The following is a 20,215-nucleotide window of genomic DNA, read 5'->3' as shown; positions in this document are numbered from 1 at the left end:
GATATACATGTGTGAGTAGTGATTAGTTGTGTTACAACTCAATCATGATTTCAACGCTTCTCATTGGTTGAAAGTATGCGGTGTGGGCGGGCTCAATCTTCGTGGCACTGTCGGGGGGCGGGACTGTGAGGTGCAACAGGAAAAACTCAAGAAAGGCGAGTATCTCTGACAAAACCATCACATTTCGATTCTTAATCTACTCTGTTTCAGTCTCTGCTTATTTATTTTTGCATGTCAATGTTTACGCTAGAATACAGAAATATATTACGGCATTAAAATGTGATGTTTAAAGCTTGACGAGAGGCCAACTGTCCCGAGAAAGTTAGCAAAGTTAGCAAGCTAACGGCTAGCTTCCTTAGCTTCAAGTAAGCTGCGAACTTCTCTTATTCAGTGATGAATGTACGGCTAATAAAAGCGTCATGAAAAATGAAATAACGTTAGATAATGTAGGTATATATGACAGAAAGTAATCCACATTTAAAAGGGAGTTGACAGATACAGTAGCTTTTGATGTTTGAGGTAAACTAGCAGTGAGGAAGTGAAGTAATAATGCATCGTAAACTTCCCAAATTAAAGGAGACATATTCTGATAAATCTACTTCTACAGTGTTTTTGAACATATATTTGGGTAACCCGAGTGTCTACCGACCCACAAAATGTGAAATAAACAGATCCAGTCCTTTGTTTGTGGTCTGCATAAGTCTTACAACACAGAGAAAAATGCTCCGTTTTAAATGTGCTCTCCTTGTGATGTCACAGTGGGATTCTGGTTAAAAAAAAAAAACACCTCCCTTCCTGGGTTGTCTTCGGCAGCCATGTTTTTCTCAGGGGGCATGCTGACGAGTTGCCATGGAAGCTCAAAACTGAACTCTACTTTGCACCTGTCGGCATACTCAGCGGGATGAGGCGGGGCTCATTGCATTTAAAGAGACACACACACCAAAACGGAGCGTTCTGAGAGAGCTGGTTTATACAGGGTCACAAACCTCCTCTGGTGCTTGATTCATGTTATATTTTGACCAAAGCACAGCACAGATGTTTCATTTAGACCACAGGGGGACTGTTTGAAAAGGTGGAGAAGGAGAATGATATGTCCTCTTTAAGTTATTTCTGTTTATATAGAAGGATTGGCTGTAAATATCACCTGGAGGCAAAAATGTAGGATAATTAGAGTGAAGATGAGGTAGAACTTTAAAATAAGGTACATAAACATTTGCGTATTTACTTAATTTTCATTAATTGGTAAATCAAATAAACACATCATCTACCTGCTTTAGTTACACATTGAAAACAACATTTTCCTAATATCATTAGTCAATTCATTTGATTATTAGTTTCATTTTCAACATTTAACAAAACTACGGAGCCCCTAAAGTCCCAAAAAGTATCACAAATATATCTTGTGCGCACAAGATATTATGTTGTGTTGTTGTAAACTTAAAAATAATGATAATAATAATATCTTGTTAATTGTTAATATCTTGTTGTTAATTGGCATGTCTCAATAACAGAATGTCACTTAAAAAGAGTAGTGTGCAAGGATTTTTCTTTTCATGTTTCTCGTCCTACGTACCTACTTCATGAGCTAGTTTGATGTGCAAACACCTCCTTAAAAAAAAGTGTAAAATTGAATTTCCCCTCGCAGGATTAATAAAGTATATCTTCTTCTGTCCATTTACGGCACAGCCTTACTGCAGTTAAAAATAATCATTGTGTTATTTTATAGTAAACTGACTTTGTACTGTTTTTTCTCTTTCAGATGACTGCAATCAGAAAGAAACTCGTGATTGTTGGAGACGGAGCGTGTGGAAAAACCTGCCTCCTCATAGTTTTCAGCAAAGATCAGTTCCCTGAAGTTTACGTGCCCACAGTGTTTGAAAACTATGTGGCAGACATTGAGGTGGATGGTAAACAGGTAAGCTATTCATTTCATTGACATGATACATATCGGTGTGTGCATTTGTAGAGTAGTTCTTTGACATAGAGTGCAGGAGAAATTATGTGTCTGTGCAGGCCAACTTTAAGTTAACACAGACAAACTAGCCTCATAATCAGCAATTCTGCAGCTTTTTCCAGCATGCGATTGAGCCCGAGGAATTTAATCCTCATAAAGGAATCCTGATGTATCAACTGCATGTCTTGACGGCTGTGAATAACACGTTGTCCTGATATAGGTGGAGCTGGCTCTCTGGGACACGGCAGGTCAGGAGGACTACGACAGACTGAGGCCTCTCTCCTATCCCGACACAGACGTCATCCTCATGTGTTTTTCCATCGACAGCCCCGACAGTTTGGGTGAGATTCCCGTCTTTATTTCTTTATTTCTTTACCAATGTGATGTTTGCATTGACTTGATGTTAAACACCGTCTGTACACCTCGTCTCTGCTGCAGAGAACATTCCAGAGAAGTGGACTCCTGAGGTGAAACACTTTTGCCCCAACGTGCCCATAATCCTCGTAGGAAACAAGAAAGACCTGCGAAATGATGACCACACACGCCGAGAGCTGGCCAAGATGAAGCAGGTCAGTCGAGCTTTACCTTTTTCAAGCTTGTTCAGATACTTTTTATTCATTTCAGATTATTTTTTGGGGCTTTATTTGAGAGCCAGGACGTCGGATAGAGCAGTCATTCAGGAGGAAAGAGTGGGGAATGACATGCGGGAAAAGGAGCTGAGGGTCTGAGTCGAACCCAAGATGTCCGCTTTGAGGGCTCTACCTCTTGAACATGGGGCGTGCGACCTAACCACTAGGCCAACCAACGCCCCTGATGCTTTTTACCTTAAAAAACGTGGAGTACCGTGCACAAATAATTGAATGTGTATTATTTTAATTGAAGGTTTTTTGTTTGTTTGTTTTTTGAATGACAGGAACCGGTGAAATCAGAAGAAGCGAGGGATATGGCAAACCGGATCAACGCCACTGGTTACCACGAGTGCTCAGCCAAGACGAAGGACGGCGTGAGGGAGGTGTTTGAGATGGCCACCAGGGCGGCGCTAGAGAGCAAGAAGCGAGGCAAGAAGGGTGGCTGCGTTCTGCTTTAGACCATCTGTTCACTCAGGGTTTTATGGGAGGGAGGGGATTGCCTGCTCTGTGGGCACAGCTGAGCGAGGCACTCAGGGGAGGTGGGAGAAAATCAAACCAGGCCAAAGGGACTAAAGGAGGGTTAAACGCAGAAGAAAAGGGACATTGAAGTCCAAGGTTATAGCTTTTAGCTTTCAAATACTGTACTCAAGTGTGTCAGGATTTATCAACCTCAAATTAAGAGAATGTAAAGCGAAGGGGGGAGGGTGAGTACTGTAAGGTTTTTCCAGTACGAATGGGGGTAGTGTGGGGGTCTGTGATGGTTTGTTTAAAGCCGTTTTCACACGTGCACTCCTGAAAATCCCGAGAAAATTTCCGACAGGCTGACCCTAAAATCTTAATGAGTTATTTCACACATCCACCTCTGTGGGAGATTTTCCCTGTCATAGGCTAGGGGTGGGATCAACGCAGAGGTGGCAGACGAAGCAACAGAATCAGACGCCATGAGGACAATCTATGCCTTCATTCCAGTGCTACATGTTATTGGATTTATTCATGGTATCAACAAACGAGCAGAAAACATAAACATAAACAAACAGAAAATATAAGGAAGGCGTTTCACTGCAATCAGTAAAAATCACCCCTTCCCGCTCAGCTGAATGTATCCTGCTGCGTTTTCACATCAGCTAACCCCCGACTTCATGCCGTAAACCTACAAGGGGGGCTGGCAGGAAGAATTCCAGGAAAAGTTGGGGCCAAAAATTCCGACTTGTGTTTTTTTAGACATGCAGCTCACCCCGGCAAATTTCAGGAAATTTCCAGGAGTTTGTGTGTACGTGTGAAAGCGCTGACCAGGAGATCAGGTCCAGCAGAGGGTCTCTGTCAGAGGGCTTCCATCGCGTGGAAGTTTCTGCTTTCAGTCTATGAAATTATTCTCCTTTATCTACCTTCAAAAACACTCCAACATTACCGTAAACGGACCACTTGTACTTTAAAGATCTTGGCGTTTGATTGATGGCATTATTGGATTACAGGACGGTGATGAGACCAGCTGCTTTGAGCTTCTTACTGAATGGCTCAGTCTTATTGCAGACTGTCAAACACACTGTATATGGTTGGGTTATAAAGGGTTGATAAGGTTGTATTTTCCTCTTACTGTAAATACTCAAATAGCAGCAAAGCCCTGAGCAGACCCCCCCACACCTAACATACATACACACACACACACACATATATATATATGTATAAAGGGCTGTATTAGAGAAAAGCCTTTACTTCATTATATCTTAAGAGAAGCCGCCATGTTTACTGATCTGCTCGTCTTTTCATTTTCTGTTGATGCGTAACTTCTTCCATTTTTACCTCTTGCCTTGAAATGTTCATTGATCTTAAATTCCCTGCAGCATCGTTTCCGGTCTCACAGATTTTAGTCACTGAATTGAAGTTGTTGGTTTGGTTTTTTTTTTAGATTTATTTTTTGGCTTTTTGTGCCTTTATTGGAGAGACATTGGCAACGTTTCAGGGTGGAATCATTGCCAATGTATTTGTGGATTTTAGAAAGTGTCGTCTCCTCTGTTTGTAAGAGACAAATGCTACGCAAAACGTCTTTACGAGACGGCAAAAGTACTCGAGAGACATTAGTACTCAACCAACCTGCAGACTTAAATGGACTGCTGCTGCTCTCTCTCTTTGTCTCACGTGTAGCTTGTGATTTAAATTATGACTGAAAATTGTTTTAAAACCTTTGCTAGTTTTTGATATGTTCTATCATTAAAAACAGAGATTACATCGTTTGAAAATGCGATCTATCGAAAAGCATCATCAAACATTTTGACCACGCTATTGCCCATTCATTTTCACGGTCTTGTTGCCAGTGGTGCAAGTGCTTCAAAATAAGAGCCTCTGCTACAGGCTTTTATTTTGAAGCATGAGCAGGAACAGGTTAATTTCAGTGTCCATAACCTGACCGGCGTTAGGAACTGCAAATCTAAGCGACTGATATGGAGCTAATAGACGAGTTTGTTGCTGTGGAGATGTACACGGTGCTGAATCCTTTGAGACATTACATCCTGCCCTCCCTCCGTCACTCAGCTATTATTTTTTTTGTCTTGCCTTGATTTTCTTTGTTCACTGATTGTGTTTCTCTTTTGGTCTTCTGTTGTATTTTATTTTAACGTGATGTGATATTCTACTGGCTTACATTGTATTATTTGCACACAACTCAAATCACAGAGGTCAGTTTGGTATTTACCGTTTGGAGCAGAATGTCAAATAATGAAATCACAACTGTTCAATGAGAGGATTATTCTTTTATATACAAACGTCTCCTCCAGGTGTCTTTTTATGTATTCTAAAGGAAATAAATCCTAACTGCTAATGACCAAATTCTGCTCGTGTGTTTTTTCATTTAAAGGTCCATGATGTAAAATCCACTTCCCCATGTTCCTCTAACACTAATATGTGTCTCTAGTCTGTCTACAAACTCCCCAATGATGAGAGAAGTCCATCCTCTCCGTCTTCTGCCTGTTCCACTTTTCAGAAAATGTGTGCTCAAACAGGCCGTTTGGAGATTTTCCCTTCATGACATCACAAAGGGCAGTAGCCCCTCCCCCAGGTGGGTGACACTCCCACAGCTAGGTGTTTGTTCTGCCCTCTGAGTCTGCCTTCTCACTGTAAACAATAGGACATGGAGCGAGAAAGACTGAGTACACCCAAGCCCTTCCAGGGAGGGGGCATGGTCAGACACAGCTCATTTACATATTTAAAGGTACAGACACAGAAACAGCCTGTTCTGAGCAGGGCTGAAATAGAGGGGTTTATAGGCATGATCAAATACAGGATCAGAGTGGATTTAGAACAAGAAACTTCACACACATGTTTTGAGGAGCTCTGAGACTTATTTAAACTGGTTGAAGAGGAGGAGAATATGTCACCTTTAACATGATTTCAGGCTTCATTATAAATCATACACAAAAAGGTCTTTCTTGAGATCTACTCAACAATAATACATCTATCAGGCTGAATGGTTTGGAAGTTTCTGTTTGATTTATTTGTGCTGCCATAAGATACAATGGCAGAGGAGAAACTCGCACACCAATTTGGCTGGGCTACAAGAGCGGAATAAAAAAAAATCCCCAGAATGAGGTAAAAGCAAGAGAAGTCTCTTTAATGAAGACGAGTGGTCAAAACAAAAGAGGTGGACACGAAGAATGAGAATTAAAAAACAGAGGAAGTGACTGTGATTAGATTTTTGTTAAACAGCCCCTGGAGTCTTTGCTGAATTTAGAGACTCATGTTGTAACAGCAGACTTATGAGAATGTCTGCCGTGTCTGAAAAGTGTCTGCTAAAGAAACGTCCTGCTTCCTCTGAGCTCAGCTCGTCCTTGAGGTCTTTCTTTACTTCACCAGCTGCGTGATGTCAGGATCTCCCAAATCCATCTCTCTGTTCCTCTAACATCATGTGAATCATCAGCCTCAGCCCCGAGCTGCCTGGAGTCAAAACCTTGAGCACACACCTCTTGAGGTTTGTTATAAACATCGGTGTGGCAGCAGATTGTGTCCCCGCCTCAGTCCTCAGCTTCACTCTATAGCGTCTGATGGAGTCCGGCCACAAACTCCTGATAGGATGGCTCTGGGAGGCAAAACAAAGAATGAAGACAAAGACTTATTTTACATAGAGGTGTGACCTCATCAACATTAGACAGTCACACACCTGAGTCTGGCTCGATAAAGGAGTGTCTGATGAGGAAGTCCAGGACCACCATGGCACAGTTTGGTTTGAAGTCATCAGAGGCCAAAAGCTCCTTCACCTGAAACGACAGAAAAGAGTTAACCCTCACCTGTGTTCATGATTCTGAATCCTCACAATCAAGTCATTACACAGAGATAACATTCAGAATGTATCAGGAATAGGAACCTCGTCTATGGGCAGCAGGTAGAATTCTTGCACCTCTCCATCCCCGACTCGGGGCTTGAACTCCAGAGGGAGCTCCAGATCGAAGACAAACTGACTTTCAGGAAACACCTCCCCATCCTGCTCGTACGTGTAGCTAGATAGATAAGTTAAAGTGGGTAAACATGGGGAAAAAAAGACGTGTGCTTTCTACATTTTCTCTTTGTAAAATTTAAAGGTGATGTCATGTCGCACTTTAGCACCAGTCCCTCAGACCAAAACAAGTCCCTCAGCGCCCCCCCTAAAGTGAGTATCTAAAGGCAGCAGGAAGGTGTTTTAGGATTTGAGTCATAATAAACATCAGAGTGTGTTCATGTGAGGAAGGAGCATTTCTCTCAGGTAAACTTTGTGTTCTTCATAGATTTTGGATGAAAGTAGAGCTCTATGGTACAGAGGAGGAAAACATTATGAGGCTGTCAAAGGTTGTCTCACCTTATCGTGTTCACAGGTTTTACCTTCTCAGCGATGGCTGCTGGGATACACGCTTCCTCCTCACATTCTTTAACCGCAGTGTGTTTGATGCCAACGCCAGCAGCCAGACCCCCTGCAGCCTTTAGAGACACAACACATCAGGATCCGTCTGTGCAGCTGTTATCATCACGTCTACTACAGCAGGAAAGGGTCGTCAATCCCCTCTCTCTCTCTCCCCCCCAATTTCCAGCTCTATCCCCTTTCCTGTCCCTCAAATAAAGGCAAAAAAACCCCCCAAAAATATGATATTGAAACCACGGCAACAACAATACAAGTCCTAGGAGCAGAATATATTGAGTCATTTCCTTGTTTTCAGAACCAAAAACTAAAAACAAACTCATGCACACTCTCTGAACTGCATAAATACATTTTTAATTGAGCGATTTAGATAGCTCGCTCTCTCTCTCTCTCTTTCTCTCCCTCTCCTTTTCTCTCTCCTCTCTCCCTCTCTCCCTTTCTCTCGTCTCCCTCTATCTCTGATCTGTAGTTTTAGTATTTATTTTAAATAGGGACAATTTCACCCAAATTAACGTAAACATGTTAATATGCCAGATTATATCCTTCTCAGTTTTGAACTCACCACGTGGTCCAGCATGCCCGGGTACGTCTGCTTGGTCGCAGAGCGCCGTGCGAGCCACATCCTGACCTCCCCACTGTCGCTCACAGTGTAACCGTTAATGTGGACGCCGTACCGCCTCACCCCAAAAAGACCTGCAGAGGTGAATCACAATCAGCACACAGAGCAAGGAATTCACTCTTAAGTAATCACCCATACAGATCTCACTGACTGACTTGTAGCTGCTCTTTCCATCCACATCAGAGGAGGGTCGGAGAACTTCGGCATCACGCTGTACCTCTGAAAGACGAGGAGAATTCAATAAAGTAAGAGGTTGTGATGCTGAGTGTCATGTAATGATTATTAAACACTGAATGAAACCTCCACTGTTTAGATGGAGTCTTTGACCCAAGTGAAGCGGTGTAAGTATCTCTGGGTCTTGTTCACTAGTGCGGGTAGGATGGACTGAGAGATTGACAGGTGGATCTGCTGAGTGTCTGCATTAACGGGGCATTGTGCCAGACCTTTTTGGTAAAAAGGGGTCATGAGCTTTAAATTGTAAATTGTAAATTGTTCCCCTCTTTTACATTCCTTTCCTTACAGGTCAGAGATATTCAACATGAATGTCCAGCCTGCTTTGAATTTCCCTCTTTTGAAATACGATTCTTTATAATGAAATACATTTGTCTAACGTAGGGTTTATTCAAAGAGTCAAAGTCTCATAATAATGTGCATCCACCTGAGTGATCTCACCTCATTCCTCCATCCTTTCAGACAGGTGAAGGTGTCCTCTTTTCTCTGAGTCTGCAGGACAGCATCCACAGCCTCAGATCTCTTCTCGTACGAGTCCAGACTGCTGCACAGTGACACAACGCCGTCCTGTGGCGGACTGAACACCTGCGGGTACCGAGCTAACAGTGGAGCTACATGAGGAGGGATCCAGCCCACCTGAGCTCCGTCTACCTGGAACCTGAAGCAGTTAGCTCGACAGGAGCCTGTGGGGGAAACAAAAGGAGAGAAGTAGAGTTAATATTCAAGCAGCTTTTCACAACCTGTTCACCTGCTGAGTTAGTTTACCTGCTGAATAAAAGTTGTTCATGCGGCGGAGGAGCTGCAGCATCTTTTCTGACCAGGCAGAGTGAGACATTTTTAAATCCACAATGTAAACAAACCACTCTTCAAGCAGCTCTAATGCAGGAAAGACTCCGTATAATATATAAAACTACTAAAATATAACACTACTCACACTACATTAAGTTATTAAAGATGGCAGAAATTACAGAAACTATTTATCTGTGTTGGAGAAAGTCCTAAATCTTCACCCGTCGATCACAAAACATCGTAACTGTCAGAAGCCGACACCGGCACTCCTACGCATGCGCATATCTTCTTCTTCGTTTAAGTTTTATGGCGATTGTCAACCCAGCTTATTGGCGCATTACCGCCACCTACTGGACTGGAGTGTGGCTCCGAATTCTGGCACAGGGAAACGAAATTAAAATTATCATTAAAAGACAAGTTTATATAATAAATTATGTCTACCAAGCGTTTTATTTTCAGGAACATTATCAACTGTTTTTAATTGTGTTTATTTATTTTATTTGTAAAGGAACCATTTACAATATTAAAAATAAATGTTGCCATTTGTTGCATTGTACCAGAGTTAGCTTGGAACTTGTTTACATCAACAGTCCCTCGGATACGAAGATTTCAATTAAAATATCACATATAATAACAAAGAATATGATAATAATGGTAATTAATACTAATAATTGACAATTAAACAGTAACATTGTTAATCAAGAGGAAAAATATCATAAATGGAAAAATACATCTATATATAATAACGTTAATGAATATATTATAATAGTAATACAAAACCAATAAAACAAAATAGTCAATGCCTCTATGTTCATATAAATCCATATTTATATATTTAGTCTATATATTCGTTATTTATTCAGTATCAACAACCAGGCATTTCAACTGTTGAACGTTTAACAAATTACTCGAAAATAGAAATACAATAAGCAAACTGACCAGAAAACAACGATATTAACATATTTACTAGCTTGAAATGGAAAAAATAAACAAGAAAAGTTGATCTGTGAACGGTAGGGGGCGACTTGTATTAATAAAGTCAGCTCACGACCCACAAATAAACACGAAGAAGAAGAAGAAGCAACAGAAGACGAAGAAGAAGAAGGAATAAACATCCATACATTGGTGACTGATGTATACTTGTGGCGACGTGATTAAAGGAACTCAATGAGTAATAATTGGACATATGTAAGACCTGACCGGCTTTATTTAATCTGAAATGTAAAATAAGCTGATGCTAACTCGATGGAGCCGTTAGCTTCTCTCTCCTGTGGAATAGATGATGCTAAGCTAACGTGCTAACTGCCAGGTTAACGGTGACAAACGCTCATGTTTTCACTGCAAAAAGAGGCAAAACTTACCAAACAACGACTGTTTTTATATTAAAGACTAAAGAGGTAAGTTGTGTTTATTATATTGAAAGCATTTTCCCCATATTGAATGCATTTATAAGCCTCTTTACCCCCCATTTACAGTCCAACACAAGGCACACCGAATCCCATTTACATTTTTACAGATTTACATTTTTCTGTATTTGTTGCCAAATTACTAAAAGCAACCAAGATGTGAGACGTTGAAACGTTGTATTTACTCTCTATTAGCTTTACGGCAATGTTGCTTTACACAGAAGATAAGTTTAAAAGCTTTTTTAGGACTAAAATGATATGAAAAGCATCAGATATCGTCCAGTAAACACTGTGCGGGATGAGGGATGATTCCATGTGTAACCAGGCGTGATGCTGCTCTGTATAAAACATCTCAGAGGTTTAAAGAAACAGTGTTCAACTGACCAGTTTCTGTTTGTTTCCATAAAAACAACATCAGTAGTGGTATGCTGCTAGCTGCTAACTTTAATGAACTATCTTAACCCTCAGGCATCAGTTTGATTTACAACCCTCTGAAGTCATTGAGGGCAAAAATGTCCACTTCCAAAAAGCTGCTATAAAAACAGTACAGATTCATATTTTGTTCTGCATTTTTCTGCATAAATCTCTTCATAAAACTACCAAACATTCAATCATTTTGAGGATTTTAACCCTGTAAATGTCAGTTTGATTACATAATTCTAATATTTATTATGAAAGCTAGTTTCTCTAGAGCGGGAAACTTCGAGGTATTAAAGCAGCTTGATGTTGTTTAGGACAATAGATGTGATTTTGGTCTGCCGTCTGTACCTCCACTCTGAATTTTATTAGATCAACCTGCATAATAATGAGTTTTCCTCTCTGCTGTCTTACTATTTGTTTTGAAGCTCCATCTGTCCTCCATGGCGTCGTCCGAGGTCAGCAGCTTGCCGGAGATGAGTGAGGTTGTGATCGTCACCATCCCCGAATCGGTGGAGGAGGACCTCCCCTCTGTGGAGGAGGATGATAAAGCAGTGCTGATTACTGCAGAGCTGCACACTCAGCCAGGGTAACCAAACACACTTCTCCTTGAGGGAGATTGTTTTGTCTGTAAGGTACTTTGGGAAATTGAGGCTTGAAAACTTTGTCGTTTTTCTCGTTGATCTCCAGGGAGGAAGAGCTCACAGCAGCACCTGAGGAAGCAGAAGAATCCGAGGCGAGCAGAACAGATTCCCTGTCGAAGGAAGAGGCAGTCATCGGTAATGTAGTGTACTTTGTAAAGTGTGGCAGATCAGTAAATATTAAATATCTCTGGTGTTTCTGATAACATAAAAGCATTGGCTTCATGGTATTAAGAGGGTGTCTCTGTCTCTGACTCTGTAGTGAAGCTAACTGAGGAGGTGGACGTGGAAGCCGACATCTTCTACCCGATCACCTGTGGAGACGCCAAAGCCACGCTGGTCTGGAAGAAGTTTGTCTGTCCTGGGATCAACGTGAAATGTGTTCAGGTACGCACGATGCATAGTTCGTCATTTTGAAACAATAAAGCATGACATTCAGTTAACATTCAGGTATTTTTCCCTCTCTGATCCTCAGTTCAACGAGCAGCTCATCAGTCCGAAGGAGTTTGTGTGTTTAGCAGGAAAATCCACCTTGAAGGACTGGAAGAGAGCGATCCGCCTCAACGGCACCATGCTCAGGTCTGGACTCAGAGATGCAGCTGGTCTCACTTTGTCTGATATTAACACATCTTACTTTAATGCAACGTCATTGTTTATTTCTGTTAAACACCTAAAATACATTTTGATTTTATTTTGTAAGGTTGTTCTTGAAACATTTTTCAAAATAAGAGCTGCCCCGAGCTTCATGACATCACTGTCATTGAATATCAAATGCCAATAAATGACAAAAATCTGCCATCAGTGGTCAAAAGCTCCGGCGACTTGTAGTATGAAGATACACTTAACCACTCAGCCCTTATGAAGGCCATGATCCTGATGAAGGCCACGAGACGAAGCGGGTCGGTCTATCTCGTTAATAAAGTTGATCTTCATACTACAAGTGTTGCTTGAGCTTTTTAACCTCTTCAAGCCTTTCATTCTTCATTCACCTTTGAAGTTGGTGAAGTTGTTGTTTTTAAAAACTCCACTAACTGTCATTTATGTCATCAGTGAAATTTACTGCAGCTCCTCACTCACACAGGAAACACAGTTCAATTAAAGGCTTTATATGTGATTTTTTTGATCCAGCAGATGTCGCCCTTGAGCACCAGCATGAAACCAAAACAACTTGCGCTGCATTGTTGTGTTAGCATGCTAATGCTAGCGATCTTTATTATGCTTGTATCTTCACACTGCATGTAAATTTACCTGAAATGAGCGTGATCTAGAAACACAGTTAAGCAGTGAGTACAGTATGTTATTCTTCTTTTCTCTAGTCCCTCAATTAAACAACTTTTATACACGAGGCGAGGAGTCAGCCGGCCGTCCTGGCGATGTAAACAAACTGAAGATAGCACTCTGAAAGCATCACAGACAGTGGGACTCGGGTGTTACACCCATTGTAGACAGTCATGACTCACAGAGTTATTTTCAGAGGATATACTTGATTTCTATTACATTTAAGTAATAAAGTCTTTAAAGCTTACTCGATAAAACGTCAACTAGAATAGATTCCATAAAGAAAAACTAACCTGGTACTTCCTTATGTTCCCATTATAAATGGTTTATTACCGGGCACAGATGGCCTTGTGGTTAGGTCATTCATGGTTAGGTCACGCCCCACGTACAGAGGCTGTGGTCCTCGAGACGGGCGGCGCTGGTTCGGGTCTGGTCTGTGGCTCCTGTCCCGTTCAATAAAGGCAAAAAGCCCAATCTTAAAAAAGAAAAAAAGAAATAGCTTATGATGAGAGCGGTGTTCGTGGAGGCTCATCATCAAACAGAGTTAAAGCCATCTCTTCCTCCCGTTATCTGATGGTCAGTTGAAAAATGGCCTCAGGGTGGCGCTGTTCTACCAGTTATCACAGGTGCTCTGTCTCATGTCGAGTATTATGTCTTAGTAAAGCCTTTCACCATGTTTACCTTCACAGGAAGATCATGGACTCAGGTGAACTGGACTTCTACCAGCACACAAAGGTGTGCTCCAACACCTGCCGCAGCACCAAGATCGACCTGGTGGGAACCAAAGTGTCCCTGAGCAGCGACCAAGCTGAACTGGTTTCTGTCACGTCCTCCTCGGCCGACTGTGAGTTCTCATCGTAGTGCTGCTTCTGTTCCAGGAAACAGAACCGCCTACCTTCTCTGGTCCAAACAAATCCAGAGCATTCAGCACCAGAATCTAAAGTTAGAAGGAGGACATACTGGCTGCTGCATTGTTGTCAGAGAAGCCAGCACTTCAACATGTTTCCTTAATGTCTGATCATATAGTAAGATCACTTTATCATCTCACTCACTACACATCTCACTGATTGGACCTTTAAAAAGTGTTGGCGCAGGGATTATGATCATGAAGTCCGATGTTTTCAGGGTGAAAAAGCGTCAAACCTGTCAAAGTGTGTATCTCAGAATGAACACAGCAGAGGATAAAGATTTATGATCAGTCTGATGATGTTTGAAGAAAATGTTGTTTACTGTTGTTTTCTGTTTATTGAGCATCTTTACTGTGTGTGTTTCAGTGAACGGAGCCTCAGCGTCTTTCTCTGATGTGTCAGAGGAAACGTCTGAGTGGGTCACAGCCATTGGAGGTGATCATCAACCTGCACACACTCTATCTCACTTAACATCTTTTAAAACTGCCTGAGTGGTGTTTGACTCTGAACCCGTGTGTGTGTGTGCATCCAGAGGACTCGGTGGCGTTCTGGCGTGGGGTTAAGGAGGCGGGGCTTCTGGACGAGGTGGTGGAGGACTTTCAGAAGGAGCTGCAGGAGGTGCTGAAGGGGCTGCAGGAGAGAGTGTGTGACCCACCACTGCAGGTCAAAGGTGAGAAACGGATTGAACACATGGCCCGTTTTGGACGCCCCTCGGTTTGCCAGATATGAGAGCAGTTATCAGGTCAACAGGTGTTGCAGTGATAGAAGCGGGCGAGAGAGGTGGTTCAGATAGAAGTGATTGTACCCGACCTAAAAAGCCTCTGCATGTTTCTAATAAGCTCCACGAGCAGAAACGTGCTCAAACTAGGATCAATATTGGAGATGCTTTTGAAAAATGGAGAGAGGTTAGAACACAGAAAGGTTTACAGACCCATGCAGAGCTGGATAAACACTGAAGCTTCAGTGTCCACCACATGGTGACCTGAGTGAGCATGGACTCTAGAGAGGAGGGGGGAGACAGCTCTCTACAATGTTTAGAATTCAGACGGCAGTACCCATTCTGAACACTAGGGGTCATAGTTACATATTACTTATTGAATTTATTTTTGATGTTTTTGTTCTTTAGATGCCGTTTTACTCAACAACATCGTGCAGAACTTTGGGATGTTGGACCTGGTGAAGAAGGTTCTGGCAAGTCACAAGAGCCAGATGGACCGATACAGAGAGCAGTACACTCGCAGCCTTGCAGGTTAGTGAAAGAACCCTGATTATTTTGTCATGCATAAACAACATGCCCGGCTCAAAACAGGCTGACAAGACACCGTTATTCATACACAGAAACCAAAAGTAGACACTTAATAATAACAACACAAACAAAACAAACCATCCTGATGTTTCTTCAGCCTTCAGAGACAAACATGGCCGACTGATAAACATTCAAATTAAACAACCGCTCCTTCCTGTCTTTGACTGTAGAACAGGAGTGAAGTACATTTTGTCGAGAGTCAAACAAAGAAGAAGAAAAATAATTCTGTGTGTTTTTTGTCCTGCAGCTCTCGAGCAGCAATGTGACGAGCACAGGAAGCGGGCCAAAGAGCTGAAGAGTAAATCTCAGCACCTGAACAATGTCCTGATGACCCTCACCCCGGTCCCGGCTCCCCCTGCTCCCAAGCGACCACGTCTCACCCGCGCCGTCTCTGGCCCCGCCTCGGTCAACGCCACCCCCACTCAGATCACTCTGCCTCTGAACCAGCTGACCAGCCTGCCGCTGGGGAAGGTTCTGACTTTGTCAGGAAACCAGGCCGGCGCCAACCTGGGCGGGTACACCTTCCTGACCTCGCAGCTCTCTGGGTCAGAGCTGGCGACCGACACCGGTAACCTGACCGTGCTCTCGACGGCCATGGGTCAAGAGGGCGCGGCCGGCGGCTCGGCGGCCTTCGTTAAGTTGCTCGGCTCGCAGTTCCAGCTGGTGACGCTTCCCGCCGGGCTGCAGGGTTTGACCACCGCGCAGGGCTCCGCCATCCAGCAGCAGCTCGGCATCAGTTTGGTGGACGCCACGGAAACCACGGCAGACGTCCCGCAGGAGGAAAACCAGGCGGAGGGCGAGGAGGAGGGTCAGACTGAGGAGGTCAGAGAGGACGAGGAGCAGCCAACGGAGCAGCAGCAGTGAGACAAACACAGATGTTCTCTCTCGTCTGTCAGCAGGTGATTCACTTTGGACTCCGGACTCAAAGTTTCTCCTTCGATGCCTCGAACACATTTTGACTTTTACATTTCATCCATTGTGCTTATTTTGTTCCTCGACTCATAAACCTTCCTTTGTAGACGCCTCTTTGCTTTTCAAGATGCCTCAATTTGTACTAGAACACAGTCGGCTGTCATGAGTGTGATTTTATGGTTGTTGTGATTTTACTGTAAATATGTTTTTTGTAACTAATATATTTGATACAGCTGTATCAAAGCATTCGGAGGGATTCATTTTTCTCACTTTTAAGGGCTGTGGCTCAGTGGTAGAGTCGGTCGTCTCTCAACTGGAAATAACTCGAAGATTTATCTCTAACAGGACTGTGCAAAGATTTTCAAGAGGTGCATTTCTTTTTCTAGTGTCTACTTTAACCATCAGCACATCCTCTGAGACTTATTTAAAAGAGGAGGAGAACATGTGACCTTTAAGTCTTAATCGGGGGGAAATGACTCGATCACAGAGAAAAAGAGTCAGGAAACTCGGTTTTATAAAAAATAATAATTAATTAAAATTTCATGCGACTGTCTTTATCAAATGGAGTTACCTCGGTTGTTGTTTGAGTCTGCTGTCTTGACATGACAGTTATGATCTTAATATATTCTAAATGTATTTAATAGAAACAGGACTAAAAAGGCAGCACTGCTTTACCTTTTAGTAGCATAAAATAATATTTTCTCTGAAAGACACTATTCAGTACATCAAGATGCAGGACTGCAAAAAATCATCGGTTGAAAATATTTCAGATCCCGTTAAAGTTTGCGAAACATTTTTATGTTTTTTAAATTTTTTTACCTGATGTAGCGGACTATTACGAGCATTTACAAACCCCTGTTTTTAGTGCCGTCAAGCAACCAAAATTCTGTAGGGGCTAAGTTAGAGGGTGGTCGAGGGGTGTTTCCTCTGAGAAAAATGGGAAGAAAATTGCCATTTTGAAACTTTTATAATCAAAGGCAGAACGGGTATTATTATTATTTTTCTCGATCAGTCTGAAGAGACCTTAAATCATGCAAAATCCCTCACATCTGAATTGCTAATTTTTCCGTGGCTATCAGATCTCTTACAAACCAAGTCTGAAGGGGCTCCACAGTTTCAACAGGCATGAAGCCTCTGCAAGATTTGAATAATGTAAACATCATCCTGGTGTAGAACGTCTGGAGATGTCACCTAAAGCACTCAAAAAAAACCTAACACAATATCTTCATCTTTAAAATGTATCGTGTATTAATTAAAAACTGGGGAGGTAGCCTAGTGCTTTGCACAGAGGCTGTAGTCCTCTAAGTGGACGACTCGGGTTCGAATCCGACCTGTGTGTCTTTTCCTGCATGTCATTCTCCACTCTCACTCTATCCACTGTCCTATTTCTAAAATAAAGACACAAAAAGCCCCACAAAAAACTCTCTTATATACTAAACACAATTTAATTAATCAAACTACCACACAGTGACCCTGTAACAGTTTATTTGAATTTAGTAAACTGTCTGATGTTGACCAAATATGGGCATACGTGTCTCTGCTGGGCACTTCCCCTTACTTACCCTCAAGATGGCGCTTTAACATCACTACAATGGCTTTTTTTAATCATTCTCGCTGGTCAATTCTTCTCATTGTATTAAGATCAATGTGAGGCATGAACATTCAAACAGATACCAATAATTTATATTACGAAATGGCAAAAACGATGACCCTTATTATTATTAAATATTTTAATAGTGATTAACGTGCAAGTTACAAAATGTTCGGGTGTTATGAAAGAGAATTTCAACCAAATCTCAATAATAAATATTTTTTTTCACCCAGTAACAACCACCGAACTTAATTTTGAGTTTTTTCGTTTGGATCATAAAATCGGGATAAATTTGGCGCCATAATATCTAAACGTACATCTCAGGATTTTACATAAATGTTCACGTCTTAATCAAACCTTTTAATAATCTTAGTGGTCTATGCACTGAGAGTGAGGACCACATTTAGGTGAAAAGTTTATCCCAAATATGAACATAAAAGGAAATCTAAATCTGCTAATTTTTAAGCTGGAGTTTGGTACCATGGATGAGAAAGAAAAGCGCACAGGGACTGTGGCCTCATGGCGTCTCAACAAATAAGGAGATGTTTCCATTGGTTGTTTTATTAAACAAGCATCCTTTATTGAGTGACAGACGGAGGTGCCAATAACACACAGATGGATGTTGTTACACAGAAGGCAGCCGATATACGCAGGAGGCAGGCAGATGAGACTTTGGGGATAAATGGTGGCATTGTAAGTGAACCTGCATCAGTTCTTTTTTTTAGTTTTTTTTTTCTCCTCCAGCAGGTTCGTCTATAGGCTCACGTCATCATAGGAGTAATACGGCTCCTCCACTGAGCGCACTGAGATTTTGAAGTGTCGGCGCAGAAAGCCTCCGTACCGCTTGTCCCACTTCAGGTTGTTCAACTTTGGCCGGACCCTCCGCATGAAGCCTCCGTAGCGCTTCTGCAGCTCCTCGGGCTCCTCGCTCTCCTGCTCCGCGGAGCTACTCCTCTTTGTCTTTGGGCCGAATTTGCGTAAAAAGCCGCCGTAACGTTTCACATAATTATGCAGCATCTGATCGTCCGGTGCGTCGTCCGCGTCCTCCAGCACGTCTCTCTCCTCCAGCCTCTTCAACAAGTCCTCATATTTCTTGGGCAGCGCTCCTGCTTTCATGATGTAATTTTCGCGCCACGGAGAGCTGAAGATTTTGTTCTTGTTCTTGTCGATCCTCTTGATGAAGCCCCCGTAGCGTTTGACCAGGTCCGCCTGCTGGCTCTCCTCCTCCGCCGCAGCCTCGTCCTGACTGAAGTCCGCCAGCGCCGGAGCCCGGCCGCAGCTCTCCAGCTGCCCCTCACACTCCGCGCTGCATGACTGCAGGAGGACAGAAGAAGAGGGTGAGACCAACCAGCACCAGGGATACAGCTAAGTCAGTTTCACATCTTTTTAATGCATCTTAGAGCCACCTGTGCAAGTTAGACCACTTTCAGAACCCTGTCTTCCTCCCAATCCCCCCACTTAGTAGCTCCAAAGTCATAAAACCAAACAATCTGCTTTCCCAGAGCTTTGCATTTACTGATGAGTGAAAGATTAAAACAGAAGTTACAGCCATTACATGTCATGTTGAGTCTCCTTTGCGCTTCACTTTGACTTAATATTTGGTCTCTTGCGCGAGAGAACTTAGGGAATTAAAATCATGAAAAATAAAACAAAGGCATCCCAAATTAACACGAGGCTTCAGCAGAGTAATTTGAACATAAAATGTAAGTAAAAGAGTTTTAAAATATTGTGAATCAGGTTCCGTGTCTGCGTTTTTACCAGGCTGCTGAATGCGTCGTCGGAGCTGAGCATCTGTTGCGCGCATTTCTGACACTGTGAAGAGCAATCTGCGTGGATGGAGGGCGGCAAGCTCAGCATCAGCACCAGGACATACCACTCCATTCTTCACCAGATCCCTGACACAAATAAATACACCCAGAAGAACACAAACAAACAAACAAAATCAAACAAACAGCGAAAATTGAAAAACAGCACAAGCAGTGATGGAGAGATTGGCTCTCTCGGTTCATTTTAGGTTTCAGCCTTCAGAGTTAAATAAAAAAAACTTCATATGTACATGAAATATGACTTCAAACATTTTAAATGTAGTCTGTTCAATAACTAGTCATTAAAGATCACAGTTTTCACATCACATAGAGCTGTGCGCTGTGCGTAATTGTGCACAGGAACCAGTATTTTCCTACTCTTTGATATCAAAAACAAATCAGAGAAACGCGAGATTATTTTTAAATTAAAGTTGTAAGAAATAAATTAAAGAGTTGTTAAAGTACCTCAGGAGTTGGACAGTTACTTCCAGCCGTGTTAAGTCTCTCAGAGGTTCATCCACCATCTACTGTTCTCTCGATGTCCGCCCTCCAACTCTTGTGTTCCTCCTGCGCGACTCGTCGTCGTTCTTTTTATATCCGGAGCTTCTGCGGTGTCACCGAGCGGCTCCTGTCAGGGACCAATGAGAGGAGCACCTCATGCGTAAATAATCCAACCAGCACCGCCTCCCCGCTTCAGGAGTTTTATCATCGCCCACACAGAGAAGGTATAGAAGCAGCAGCGCAGCAGTTCGTCCCATCAGCATCATCATCACCATCTCCTTCATCATCATCATTGCGTCTCTGGGGGGTCTGGATCAAACGATGAGCTCTACATCACACTGACATCAGA

The 20,215-nt window shown here is 42.5% G+C and overlaps 4 protein-coding genes across 4 annotated transcripts; 2 read left to right on the top strand and 2 right to left on the bottom strand.

Annotated features, from left to right (window-relative positions):
• The first annotated feature begins 62 nt into the window (after positions 1 to 62).
• Positions 63 to 5,406, top strand: rhoaa (ras homolog gene family, member Aa). The gene is made up of 5 exons (XM_020630334.3): positions 63 to 155; positions 1,760 to 1,915; positions 2,175 to 2,295; positions 2,393 to 2,523; positions 2,868 to 5,406. Exons 2-5 carry the CDS (start codon positions 1,760 to 1,762, stop codon positions 3,039 to 3,041), a joined length of 582 nt encoding a protein of 193 aa, XP_020485990.2. The 5' UTR covers positions 63 to 155; the 3' UTR covers positions 3,042 to 5,406.
• Positions 5,407 to 6,166: 760 nt separating this feature from the next.
• On the bottom strand, positions 6,167 to 9,379 carry tpk2 (thiamin pyrophosphokinase 2). Its single transcript, XM_020630368.3, has 8 exons — positions 9,078 to 9,379; positions 8,754 to 8,995; positions 8,237 to 8,300; positions 8,025 to 8,155; positions 7,406 to 7,524; positions 6,938 to 7,070; positions 6,734 to 6,830; positions 6,167 to 6,652 (listed from the first exon to the last, which is right to left on the bottom strand). Exons 1-8 carry the CDS (start codon positions 9,145 to 9,147, stop codon positions 6,606 to 6,608), a joined length of 903 nt encoding a protein of 300 aa, XP_020486024.1. The 5' UTR covers positions 9,148 to 9,379; the 3' UTR covers positions 6,167 to 6,605.
• Positions 9,380 to 10,161: 782 nt separating this feature from the next.
• gmeb2 (glucocorticoid modulatory element binding protein 2) lies at positions 10,162 to 16,215 on the top strand. Its single transcript, XM_020630314.3, has 10 exons — positions 10,162 to 10,498; positions 11,353 to 11,513; positions 11,615 to 11,703; positions 11,828 to 11,952; positions 12,041 to 12,144; positions 13,533 to 13,687; positions 14,118 to 14,186; positions 14,284 to 14,421; positions 14,878 to 15,000; positions 15,305 to 16,215. Exons 2-10 carry the CDS (start codon positions 11,368 to 11,370, stop codon positions 15,919 to 15,921), a joined length of 1,566 nt encoding a protein of 521 aa, XP_020485970.1. The 5' UTR covers positions 10,162 to 10,498; positions 11,353 to 11,367; the 3' UTR covers positions 15,922 to 16,215.
• A 1,900-nt stretch (positions 16,216 to 18,115) lies between these two features.
• On the bottom strand, positions 18,116 to 19,984 carry pdyn (prodynorphin). Its single transcript, XM_020630382.3, has 3 exons — positions 19,831 to 19,984; positions 19,319 to 19,455; positions 18,116 to 18,874 (listed from the first exon to the last, which is right to left on the bottom strand). Exons 2-3 carry the CDS (start codon positions 19,439 to 19,441, stop codon positions 18,314 to 18,316), a joined length of 684 nt encoding a protein of 227 aa, XP_020486038.2. The 5' UTR covers positions 19,442 to 19,455; positions 19,831 to 19,984; the 3' UTR covers positions 18,116 to 18,313.
• Between the last annotated feature and the right edge of the window lie 231 nt (positions 19,985 to 20,215).

The sequence above is a fragment of the Labrus bergylta genome, chromosome 12 (genome assembly GCF_963930695.1).
Source record: "Labrus bergylta chromosome 12, fLabBer1.1, whole genome shotgun sequence".
Taxonomy (NCBI): domain Eukaryota; kingdom Metazoa; phylum Chordata; class Actinopteri; order Labriformes; family Labridae; genus Labrus; species Labrus bergylta.
Note: the sequence above shows the minus strand (reverse complement) of the source record. Positions and strands in the feature narration are given on the sequence as shown.

Bases quoted from the DNA above. Each gene is read 5' to 3' on its own strand.
- rhoaa (XM_020630334.3), top strand. From the start codon at position 1,760: ATGACTGCAATCAGAAAGAAACTCGTGATTGTTGGAGACGGAGCGTGT. The intron at 1,916-2,174 runs GTAAGCTATTCA...GTCCTGATATAG, and splicing joins TTGAGGTGGATGGTAAACAG to GTGGAGCTGGCTCTCTGGGA. The intron at 2,524-2,867 runs GTCAGTCGAGCT...TTTGAATGACAG, and splicing joins AGCTGGCCAAGATGAAGCAG to GAACCGGTGAAATCAGAAGA.
- tpk2 (XM_020630368.3), bottom strand. From the start codon at position 9,147: ATGTCTCACTCTGCCTGGTCAGAAAAGATGCTGCAGCTCCTCCGCCGC. The intron at 7,525-8,024 runs GTGAGTTCAAAA...GTGTCTCTAAAG, and splicing joins CGGGCATGCTGGACCACGTG to GCTGCAGGGGGTCTGGCTGC. The intron at 6,653-6,733 runs GTGTGTGACTGT...TTTGCCTCCCAG, and splicing joins CTTTATCGAGCCAGACTCAG to AGCCATCCTATCAGGAGTTT.
- gmeb2 (XM_020630314.3), top strand. From the start codon at position 11,368: ATGGCGTCGTCCGAGGTCAGCAGCTTGCCGGAGATGAGTGAGGTTGTG. The intron at 11,514-11,614 runs GTAACCAAACAC...GTTGATCTCCAG, and splicing joins GAGCTGCACACTCAGCCAGG to GGAGGAAGAGCTCACAGCAG. The intron at 15,001-15,304 runs GTTAGTGAAAGA...TTTGTCCTGCAG, and splicing joins GTACACTCGCAGCCTTGCAG to CTCTCGAGCAGCAATGTGAC.
- pdyn (XM_020630382.3), bottom strand. From the start codon at position 19,441: ATGGAGTGGTATGTCCTGGTGCTGATGCTGAGCTTGCCGCCCTCCATC. The intron at 18,875-19,318 runs GTAAAAACGCAG...GTCCTCCTGCAG, and splicing joins ACGACGCATTCAGCAGCCTG to TCATGCAGCGCGGAGTGTGA.